The 12,770-nt window shown below is 37.9% G+C and overlaps 1 protein-coding gene across 4 annotated transcripts in view; it reads left to right on the top strand.

Moving 5' to 3' along the window:
- LOC123704947 (homeobox protein araucan-like) overlaps window positions 1-12,770 on the top strand; it is a 94,676-nt gene that overhangs the window by 76,995 nt on the left and 4,911 nt on the right. For all 4 annotated transcript variants that reach the window (XM_045653452.1, XM_045653453.1, XM_045653455.1 and 1 more), the window contains exons 3-4: window positions 2,635-2,747; window positions 8,313-8,620. In XM_045653452.1, coding sequence (XP_045509408.1) covers window positions 2,635-2,747; window positions 8,313-8,620 — 421 coding nt within the window. The remainder of the gene's footprint in view (window positions 1-2,634; window positions 2,748-8,312; window positions 8,621-12,770) is intronic.

The following is a 12,770-nucleotide window of genomic DNA, read 5'->3' as shown; positions in this document are numbered from 1 at the left end:
AGTCTGTCTAACGCGCTGACTCGCGAACTCTGTGGAGAATTGATTAAAACGTTGTTACGTTCAGTCTTACGGAAGAGTGGGGTGAATTGGCTCGGATAAGATTTTTAAGAGTTAATAAATGAGTTTTATCGCACAGTTAACTCAAAATAACGGTTTATATAACTCGGAGGAGGTATTAAGGCCGTTAATAGCTCCTAAAATACGCATAAACAAGCGGTTTGAGCGTGTTTCTTATGTCGAATGCGTGCTCGTTTTGTTCATTAATTAATGGTAGTTCATGCTAGTAAAATGAAAATGTCGACAATGTCTAAAAAGAGTTAGTACAATATTGTGAACATAGATTTAATTAGTGGGTGAAATAGCTAAATTACCAACGAGCAGCGAACAGTAACCTACAAAGTTACATTATATATTAATAAGAATGTTTATGAATGCGGCGCAAAGTTTTGCTAATACATATAATAAAGCTAATTAAATTCAATATGATCATTGAATACTACAACAGCAAAGAACTACTTTTAATAAAAATGAAATCATATCGTAAAAAATATTGACCGCAAAGCCACCCCCATAGTGACAATAAATAATGATGCAAGGGAAATTCATAAGAAACATCCGTATTGCAATCATGGAGGTCGTTAGGCGGAACACGTGACCTCTAATGCTGGGGCTCTCATCGCTTATAGTTAGTCTTCTGGCTGTCATGACCACGGAAAGACACAATTTTTATCTCGCCCCCACAAAAGAGTTGCCTTCACGAATTTGTCACTGGCTTATTTGGGGAAAAAAGCGCTATGTTTAGCCATGCAATGATAGATATTAATGATTCGGCCCGAAATCCGAGTGTTCTCATTTTTCACAATCAGCAACTTTGGTTTTGTTAATGGGAACCTTAATTTATTTGAACATGTGTATTTATAAAGCCGTTTATATTATTTTACTTGTGTTGTTGTGAAGCAAAGGTAACATTTTATGGAAATTGTCTTTATGATATTTGATCGGGTTTTTAGCAGATGTCAGTTACACCGAAAATTAGAAACCAAATGTTTATTACCATAGACAATGGGCACATAATTCAAAAATGGGGGTACCAGATGATCATCTTAATGAAATAACAAATAATTTGCTTCGACTATTATCACAAGCTAGTTCTGAATAATCTGACAATTATCTCCGAGTACCTACTACGATGATTTGAATGCTAATTACAGTTATAGCTAACCTTTAACTGTGCCGTGCATATTGATTTCCAGTAATTAAGAACGATTAATGAACCAATGCGTTTTTATATGCATTACTAATTATATAAACGGGTTATTGTGAGCTTCAGCTGTTACATTATCATTGCGTGTGTTTACTCCATTCAACGCAATATAGAAAGTTTTTAAAGATATTTTGATTGTGTCATTGATGTTTTGGTAAAATAAATAAATAAATAATTCTTTGGATGAATCAGACAAAAACGTCGACGAGATTAAATTAAAAAAAAACACAAAAAATAAATAAATTTTATTTACAAATCAATAAATTTTAAAGTTATTAATTTATAGTAAATAGTTACACACCTGACTGGACAAGCCCGGCTGAGTGTGACAACACAATTAATGAAGCATAATAAACATTAACACAAACAATAATAAAATTCAAACCGAATAAATTACAAAGTAATGCACAAATTTTCCCTCACACCACTGTAAAAGAGCAACGCACGGAAGTGAAAAAAAGCTCGAAGACAATCTCGTCACTTTCGCCAAAAACGGAGGGTAAACAGTCTTCCCTTCATTCAGTTATCACGACGCAAACACCACTCCATATGTATCGTAATACTTCTCATTTTATTATCAGACCTGAGGGCCCGAGACAAGGGATAAGGTCCCGGGGCGAATCATTCACACTTTTAATTTAGTTGCTCCTAATGTATGCGAATAACTCAGTAAAGAGGGTACGATTCCCTCGCAGCTAAACAACTATCGGGCGAGGGTGCGTAAGGCTTAATAGTTTTCCCTCCTACATCCATACATTATGCAAATACGTTAGTGATATGTCAGCCCGTACACTTGGGACTTTTATTGTTCATGAGTTTATTCCCTTTTATTAAGTTAACTTTAATTAAATTCAAGGGGTATTTGTTGGGCCGATTGACTGAAAGGAATTATGTGTTGTGATTTATCTCGCTTTACACGCGTTGTCGGTTCTGTGGACTTATTAATATGTTGAGTGGTGTTCTTAAATGGATTTGTATTGATATCAAAATGGATATCGCGGATTTGTAGTCGCATTTGAATTTTCAATGTAAGATATGGATTTGAGTAGATGGATGATGTGATAATTAGTAATATGACAAGTAATATTTCATATTTGTAATCTGTTCGTGTTTAATGACGTAGTACAGTTTTTTAACTAAACAATATGTTCATTAGATTTATGAAAACAACATGTTGTTTAGTACTCATTTCTTTTTCAGGTTCTATTATGTAGCACTAGATATCAATAATAGGGTTTAAAATAAGTTAACGTCGTCTGCTCTTATTTTTACAAACATAAGCACAAATATTTGACACCAACCAAACTGTATCGCCTTTGAAAGCTGTACACACGAATCATAACACTCATTATATGCACCAATTTTTCCAGAGTAACCCTTACGCACTCAAGGAAGGTGGCGGCGAGATGTCAGCCTGGACCTCCGCGGGCCTGCAACCCTCCGGGGGCTACTACCCGTACGATCCTACATTAGCTGCTTACGGGTAAGTCCCAGGGGCCTATCAGGCCGAGGTCCAACGGCCCTACCGCTTTAGATAAAGCCAGCGCAGCGCAGATTAACATAACACCGCCCTCGACAAACATATATCTCTAATAGTCGCATTGCGAAAGGCTCATGTTTGTTTTTAACATCCATATTCACTTTAACGAATTGTATCGTTTGTGCACATGTACCCCCCTTTGTGTTCGGGATTGAGTCACGTTTTTTTGACCGATACAAATCTGTTTATTATGCATCTTATTCAATGTTTCAAATAGTTCAATTTGGAACTGCAACAATTATATAATTCCACATGTAATACGAAATACGCAATAATTAATGGCATGTGACTAAATTATACGAAAATAAATTTTTAATTGTAATTGCTCTTAAAACAGTTAAGTGGATTACACAAGCTTACTTAATATCGAAATATAGGTAGTCTATACTTTTTTATTTAATGTGATCAATTAAATAAGCAATGATCGAACAAAGGCATTTGGGGAACGTGCAATTAAAATAATACACGTTCAATTTATGATGAAGAAACGCGAAACCTTGGCTTAAATATTTAAATTGCATAAAAGTTAAATTGTTGAGATGAATGTTTGAATTATTTTATACGAAATAGCGAGCACAGATATGCAATTAAAATCGGAACAAATAACATCGTTTGAACACGATTCTAAAAACCTGGTGCACAATAATAAATTAAAAGTCCTTACCATAAAGAGCCTACGCCATCCCACATCGAGTTAATGTACCTGTATTACTTACTGCGCAGTTTTTCAATCCAGGATATCATAAATCGTAAAGTCGCGCCATCATTGGTGCGTTTTTCTAGCAGTGGGTAATTAAAAACCTGAATGGCATTGTAACAGATCTTGTAAGCTTTGTGGTACCGAGCTGTGTGGTCGCTGTCCATATGCAGTTCATTACGGAAGACATTTTTGCTTTTTACTACAGCTTAATTTATTAACGCTCACATACAACCGTAAGAAGTAAATAATCCTAGATAAGTGCCACATAATGCGTGTTTATAAAGAGATTATTTTGTTTCCACACAATCAATTAGCAGTTCTTGTGATAATACGCGACGTAAACAGTTTTTAGCGATAAATAATTTAGCATGATGGATGCCGATATCGATTCGCGAACATCGTTGCAGTTTTCGAACAGCGCTGGTGTCCGCCACAAGGGACAAATGACTGGGTAACCACCGCCGGGTTTTTCGTCGTCTCATTTTGATACATGGCCACCCTCAAGTGTGACAGAGACGAATGACGCCACATCCATTCGCGCTGGGGTTTGATTAATTCACAGTTTTTCTTCGAAAATTCGAAATGCGAACACGACGCGTTGCGTTGACATTTTTCATTCGATAGCGCCAAACGCGCCCATCCGCAACACACGATCTCGACTCGAAACCGACCGTAGCAAATGAACACATCTCTGAAATCGTCAGTGTCATATCAACGAATTGTAGACGCATCGATTTTAAGTGAGCTTCACGCGCACTTGAAAATTTATCCAGCCATGAATCACACAGCGACCGTCTGAAAATAAAAACAAATCATTGGTACATCAAAGCGAAGTTATGCTGACAATTCGGCTGCGTTCGACTTAATATATAGCAGGCGGTGCGTTATAATCTAAAAATAATTAGGAGCGACATTAGTTTTTATGCGTAAAAAAGACGAAATGATTGCGTCGGAATGGGACGAGCACGGAAATACATCGTGATATATCGCGTTCCCCGCTCACACACAATAGTTCGCTAGATGAGCCACGCTGACACCGTATACAGGATGATCTTCATACGAGCGTTATTAAATCGCAAACAGCGGTTTCGCTACAACACGCGGAACAGCGCCAACAAAAACAAGCGTAATTGCGCACCAGCTACGGACGACAAATTGCATCAGTAAACATTTAGTTTCATGGGGTTTTTCATGGGAAAATTTTATTTATCCGCTGAATAATTATAAGGGTATAAACCGTTTCGAGAGCGGCAATAAGTTACCCGGTGGAATTATGAATGGCACAAATAAAAGTGCACGAGCCGTCGCAAGAATAACAAAAGTCGGTCGGTGGGCGCTTCAGTTAAGTACCGTTAGCGTATTATTTGGAAGAGCCTGTAATATGCCACGCCCGCCGAGCGTCGAAATGAAAAATTACTCGGCTATTTTTAACACAAGTCTCGAGCACAGAAAACGTACAAAAATTAGAGAAAAGAGCCGAGGGAGCACTTGTATCGCACCATTGAGATCAAAATACGTAGGAAATTACATCGCTCGGGGCTCGCGACGTTCTAAGGGAATTATTTGTGTGCCAACGATTTGGGCTGTTACATTTTAAATAAACCGAATAAGGAGCGCTCGTTAGCGAGACGCGGATCTCGAGCGACTCGTTCTGTGCGTACCAATAGGCATAGAGATAACGCCGCGTATTTACGAGACGTGTGTCGCGTAATTAATGAATCTTAATTGAGTTCCATCGGAGTAACGTAATAAATCCGATACACGTGCAATTAATCGTGGAAGGTTTGCGTCGCGAGCTCGGTTCGTTTGACCGTTCCTAAATAGTCGTGAGCGATGCGATCGTTCATAATTACCGTTGGAGCGCGCAGACAAAAAGTATCGGGAAGGTGCGGTGGGACGTTTGCGTAAGGAATCCTAATAGGGTTTCTCCCCGAGAGGGGGTGAATTACTTATGTACGTACTCGTACATAGAGCGGAGTGCGGGTCGGGGAGGGTACGTAGGCCGCAATTCCCCCGGCGGCAGATCGTACACGCGATAGAGCCGGGATTCAATGCGTACTCGCCGTACAACGGAGGCTGCTAACCGCCCGTCCGCAAACGCTTCCAATACATCACCCTGAAACATGGCTGAACATTATTATAACGCTATATTTTACTTGTAAAAGCTTTTTAAGTCGATCGAACTCGTATGTTATGTTCCGGATGCGAAGTTTAGATTGTTTTTATCATTCGGCTATTTTCAAATTGGATTTGTTATGTTACCTACATACTGTACTGAACACTACAATTTAATAAACATTAACTTTCTTGTGATAGATGATTAAACCCACTATATTTTATATCTAGTGATGATACACTGTTAGTAAAATGTTATTGCTATTCGTTAGTTAGGTAGGTAGGATATTGAGAAGTAACAAATTATGCTAAATTTAATAAACGTTCGTCTAATTCTAAAACAATGTTTGAATGTAGCGTTTAAATGTTTAAACCGCTATTTCCATAACGTGCAAAATGTCATGTTTACTCTAAATCAACTCTAAATAATAGCGAAACGAGCATTTGTATTGACATACGTCTACAATGTCGTTTGGTGGTTGTGAATGTTATAAATAAATACTGAATATAGATAAAACTTAATATTTTATATATAGACCTGAATAAAACAACGCTCGAGTATGAAATCAATAACTGGTTTCAGAGATATGAGATATCGCATGACGTACATATACATTTATATCGAGAAAAATTAATACGTCAAATCTTTGTCATGTGTATAGTAACATATTAACTCAATGCATGTGTAGGTTTATTTTGTTCAATTGCATTATTCATTAATATTAGGAAAATATTCTTGATACATAAAATAAATTCCCCGACCGCGCCAACATTACTCACTAAAGAAAATCCAATTTATGTGGCACCCAAACTAATTTAAAACCATACTGAATACTTTCAAATTCATATTCATTTACATCTATTTCACGTTAACAAAAATGCATGAAACGTGTTTTTACATGTTAAACCGATATAAATTCAAATTCTTTTATTTCAATGGTATATGATCGAATAAATTTTCAGTATGTTTAAGCTCTTTCGTAAATAAACGTACCGGGGCGGGCGCGTCGAGTAAGTGGACTGTCTAAATTAATTACAGAGCCTAACAAAAACAGCGCTTTTAGCCGCTGTACTGATATTCGTCGGAATATAGAGCCGTCGACTGAAGCGCTGTGATTTTCTTTTATATCGCTGTCTTCGCTAACCGCGCAGAATTCTGAAGAGCTTATTCGTGTAAAACTAATGTGGTTTAGTTTCAAAGGCTTTGTGTGGATTTTGCTTTGACAGAAGCATTTATATGTTTCAACACTGTTTTATTGAATGCGCTTGTTAATAAAAATAAATCGTTTCACTCTCGCAATCGGTGTAATGTCGGTTTTAAAATAGCTCCATTTTAGGCTGTAATTACGAATGACATGAACGACAATTGACAGGTACGTGCCCATTTAAACGTTTATAAATAAATAAATTCTAAAAGATACGTAAATGTTCGATATGAACACGGCGGAATAAGTCGAATACGAGAAGCGTTAAAGAAAAGTGACTCCAAAAATTGGAACGGGTTTTCGCGCGTCCACCTTTAAACTTAGCCGATGACTTGACGTAACCTGTGTCCAGTTCGCAAGATGGCGTCGCGATCGATGGCAAGTGAGCTCTAACGCCTACACTACCACGACCCACGCGTGCGCTGCGCCGCCCTATTGCACTGAAGTGCAACATTAAGTAACCGCCCTCTCACCATTACCTTTAACAAGTGTCACCTTTGTACCTCAATGAAAACTCGACACGAATTTCATCCCGCCATTTTGAAACGAGGGGAACACAAACTTCGGACATTTAAATTTTATAGCGCCAAATAAAAAGTTCGTGTCTCCGTGCGGACATTAAAGGTGTGTTTCTTTCAATGTTACCTAAATCAAATCGTCACAACAAGCGAACTCGCATTCGTGTCACGTAGGAAGATCGCGTGCAATATTTTTCGACATACGACCGTGCAAACGGCGCACAAGGTATCAATTTGTGTGAACGTATGAGCTCACGGGACTATTTTTTAACTATTTTCACCCGCGGTACCTATTTATTGCGCCTTTGTCATGTCGGCAAAGAAATCGAAGTCAGGTACGATCTTATTCGGCGCTGAGGGATCAAAATTCACCTCTCCCCAAAATTACTCCTGAAATTCGGATGCAAATGGAACCGAGGGCCTTAAAGCTGCTTTCAATGCCGCAGCTGTTTTATTTTTACCGCGATATCTATTACTCCCAATAAAATGTCTATCTGCTTCGAATTTAAATATTGATCGTTGGAAATAAACGCTTCGGGAAAGGAACTGAATGCATAATCGATGTTTATGTAAAGCTTTGTACCTAATAAGTGGCATACATTGATTTTCTCATGAGATTTCTCTTATTTTCAGTTGGTTTATACTTCGTACATATTTGTATGCGCTGAGTAGATGTAGTTTGTATGTACAAACTTAGAATGTTCTTAGAATGTTCTAATGTTTTCTCTTTACATTGTATTATACAAATATATTTTAATATTTATATCAATTATATTAACACATTTTTTTAAAGTACCTACATTCTTTTCGCTTTTCCATAGATCATTTCATAAGACCACATTAATTGTATCATCTTAAAAATGTGACTCATATCCAAATAACATGTGCACACCGTTTGCGAATTTGTAGAATAAGGGCGAGAAGCGTTTTCACATTTTAGGTGTATGGATAAATTTATGTTTGTTAACAGATATGGTGCTGGGTACGATTTAGCCGCCAGGAGGAAAAATGCTACGCGGGAATCCACAGCGACACTCAAAGCGTGGCTGAACGAACATAAGAAAAATCCATATCCAACGAAGGGCGAGAAAATAATGCTCGCAATCATTACAAAGATGACTTTAACACAAGTGTCCACGTGGTTTGCGAACGCCCGCAGACGCCTCAAGAAAGAAAACAAGATGACGTGGGAGCCCAAGAACAAAACCGACGACGACGACGACGCGATGCTCTCCGACGAAGAAAAGGAACAAGACGAAAAAATAAAGAATAGTAAAGGTGCGTTAAGTTCTGTCATATATTCAACATCCAACAGTCAATATCGAGTCGATAGCGATACAAATTGGATAATGCATCGGACCGTTGACTGTCGGATGTTGAATCATATTTCGTGCTTACGTTATGTCCCCAATGTATTGATGATGATTGCCTCGCGAATTGCAACACAACTATTTAACCTGTGCTCTGTAATGCGAATGCGAATTAAACGAATTATTGTTACTAATGTACTTTTACAGATTGCGTGTCGTACAGCGTTCGAACTGTGCTCGGTGTATCGTTTAAAATTGTTGTAATTTTGTCGTTGTATAAATCGTAAAGTGAATTGAGCGTAACCCAGATGAGGGCTGGAGGGTGTACGGGCTCCGCAGAGGAGTTCGGGGTGGGGTGGGGCGTGCGAGGCGCAGGGGGGACGGTCTCAGGCGTGTAACTGTGCGTAACCGCTGCTCGCTCCCGGATTTCCTATTTGTAGTAAAGTGGGCGGCGCCCTCACCCAAATTTCATATAAAGTTTCTTCCGTTACGTAGGTACAGGCTGAAATTCGGAGGTCCCGTTCAGCTTGTCTGACGATCTGCCCTACTCGATGTTCTCGCCGAAGGATTTGTCGACTCCGTGGATCGTTTCTTTTATGATGCTTCGAACGTAAGTAAATACGCTTTGTAGGATTTATAATGTGCGCCAATTGAATATCGGCTGATGTAACGTGACGGTCTTCGTTTGGAGTAACGCGGAGTGCGTGTCGGTAATGTCGGACATAAAATTCAGGCGCAGCGTGCGAGCGCTTTTAGTCTCGGTTGTCGACAACATAAATTATAAGTAGGTATTGTTGCAACAGAGACGGTTCGTGAGACGAGTGTTTTCATTGAAAACTTCACGCGTTTAATGGATGGAGGGGGTCACGGGTAACGCGTGGCATACGCTGGCTAATGAAGCTGGCTATTGTTGGGAAAGAAGTGCACTCAGTCCGCGAACCACATTGTCCTCGCCGACACCGCCGGGGGTCATAAAATGTCGATAATAAACAGTGTCGATGTGAACGACGCTAATGTTTTGATCACAAACATTGTTTATATGGAACTGAGCCATTTTAATGGAGCATATCCAGCCAGTTGTCCTACAAACTTACATTTAATGTAATCAGATAAAATTTATGAAACATAATTAGCAGAAATTTAAATTTTCTGAATTAAACACAAGTAATTACCAGTTTGATATGTAAATATGCTATTTTTTTTTAAAATTACATGCAAATATACAGTGTACAAGTTAGTGTAATAAACTTAAAAGATAATTATCTAGTTTTTCCATAATTTTAATCAAATTGTCCAACTTTAATGGGTAGTTTTTGTAGTAACTAGGGCTGATACAAATAAGTTTATTAAATATAATTATAAAAAGTATCTAATGTATGTCGTAAATATGTAGATGATTCACATATATGTATAATAAAATTTTCTTAAATATAAATTTTCGGGCTTCCGTAATTTTCTGTAGGAAAAAACAATTATGCGTAGGTAATAAACATAACCAAAATGGGCATTATCGTAAACAAGATTGTACAATATTATAGTGAAAGAACTTTCTGTAGAAAAAACAATTATGCGTACGTAATAAACATTCGTAAACAATTAGTTGTAATAATTAAAAAATATAGGAAATACGAGGTGTTTAATTATAAAGTCATATCCAAAAGGCAAGCGTTGGGGGAACGTCACAAAGTGGCAAGACACAATAGTAGCGGATTATAGCCACGTGCTCACAGTGCGACTTCCGTACTTAGTGCATTATAATTCTATATTATTTGTATACGGAACTATTTTCTTTTAATTATTGGGGATATGGTAATTCGATTTTTATTTGAAGTGACAGTTTCTTAAAGCGCTAACTATCCCTCAGATTTATATGAATTAAGGGCTTATTTTTCAATTCTTGGTTAAAATTTATCCGTTCAATAAAGTATTACACGAACATTTTAACATGTCACCTGTAAACTGTCATATACGGATAATTAGAATACATTTTTGAAATGGTAGTTTAATACGTTATTCAATGAATAAGTTTTAACCAAGGATTTAAAAATCAGCCCTTAATTGACGAAATTATTTTTTGATAACTTGTAAAATTTTGTCCGCTAGTTTTTGCTTTAAAGATTATTAACAAACAAGCTAATTAATTAATTATATAGCTATTTTAATGCCTAAAAATAAAAAGATGATAAAACATTTCATTTAAATAAAAACACAATACCCAGGTAGGTACATGAATAAATAATTCTACTTTCAATTTAAAATTTCCTATTTAAATTTGATAATAACAAAAAATAAAATACCCACAGCGTATCAAAACCTCCTTAACCATTAACGGAAACAATAAATCATCGTTATGAGACACAAACATGCATTGCTTAATCTCGCTCGCTAATGCGCTCATAAATGCAGTATTGGCGATGGCAAAATTCAATAAGCACGTTGACCAAACAGCGTGCTGACTCTAATCCTATAATCCTAATCTCGTCATCTCAACGCGATTCCCAGGGCCTAAGCAAACAAACCGTAACGCATAACCGACGAGCATAACGCACATTCTACAAAAATGTCAATGTTCGCGACATGTAATATATCATTTTAAGTCGCAGCAAACAAAGCCAATATAAAAGGTTTCACACGCGATCCCCAGTACGTCGTCGGTAAACAAACAGAACTATCTCGGGTTAAGCCACTCATGAATAAAAGCGTTCGGACCCCACCGATAAATGTTAATTTTTGTCGTAAGTACACGCATCGCAAACAAAATATTAATCCAGCGCGTTAATGGAAAATGAGTACAGGAATACACACAAGTGTCTGCGCTGACGTCGCTCGAGATGTAATAAATTGCAGTGTTCTCGGTTAGAGTGCAGCGTGGGGTAGGGGGTCGCCCCACGCCGAGACGACTTTTTATTATGTCTCATTCGCCCCTGGCTTCGGTGACTAAAGGGGAAAACCACTCTGTATCAAGCAGAACTTCGATTTTCACGTTCGCCCGCGGCGTTCCACGGGATAAATCTATCGTTTGCATATTCGATAGAGGGGAACGTTTTTGTCTGGTTAGCGTTCATTTGTTGAAACACGTCGTATTGATCATTAAAATACGGATACCTATATAATGCGAAGTTTTATACAACTGAGGTGTTTGTACTTTTTTAAAACGACTTCATATTAATGTTATGTAGGTACCTAGTCCCGACTGAAATTTTATTTTAAATATACCTAAAACAAGCATTAACGTTATTCATAAATACTGTATTAAACAGTTTTTATTCTTGCCTAAATATAAATATTCTAAACTGAAACAATTTCAAAATAATAAAAATGAAATGAAAACAAACAATTCATAACTAATAAATAGTGTTTATAAAACAGCCATTACAATTTGTAAAGCAATTGCCATAATGAACACGTTAAACGTATTGCGATGGCACAAACATTACAAAATAATCAAATTCCCGCTTATCTCTCGGCATTGTGGGTCTATATTAGATTAATACAATGAAAATTAAAACAATTTGCCGGATAAATATCTTCGCGCGCAGTATCAGTGGCATCCCCATTTATCCCTAGTGAAGGGCAATGCGGATAACCCCTCTTAAAAGCTAGGAGCAGTCAGCATTAAATGGAATAAAGCGAATGAAGTCGAGCGGTCGTCCCCCCCCCCCCTCCCGTGCCCCGCGCACGGTCCCTGAATTTCATTAGACTCCCCGAGCCCTTCACGCCCCCGAAAGCCACTTTACAACGGCAAATGGTATTATGATAATACTTGGAGCTTTATAAAATTTCGCTGAATAAATATTTCGGCTTAATTGTAAAACACTAATGTATTCACCGCCAAATATGAGACTCGATTCGATTCAACGATATCGCCGTAATAAATTTCAAAATTTACACTGGAAAAATTTACGTTCCGGGCCGTTCTTTGTAAAAAAGAAATGTAGAAAATTTCCCACAAAGGGCGAAATAGAAAGGACGAGGAGCGAGGTTGACCATTAATTGTGTGGGTCGAGCGCACATTCCGCGGAGGAGTGCGGAGCCGCGGGGCGAGCCGGGAAATGCGAAATAAATGCTCAGCTCAATATGAAAGGGATCGGCCAGCGCCCGCGGCGGGGGAGTCGCGC

Source organism: Colias croceus, chromosome Z, assembly GCF_905220415.1.
Source record: "Colias croceus chromosome Z, ilColCroc2.1".
In the NCBI taxonomy this organism is placed as follows: Eukaryota; Metazoa; Arthropoda; class Insecta; order Lepidoptera; family Pieridae; genus Colias; species Colias croceus.
This window is presented reverse-complemented; position numbering and strand designations above follow the sequence as displayed.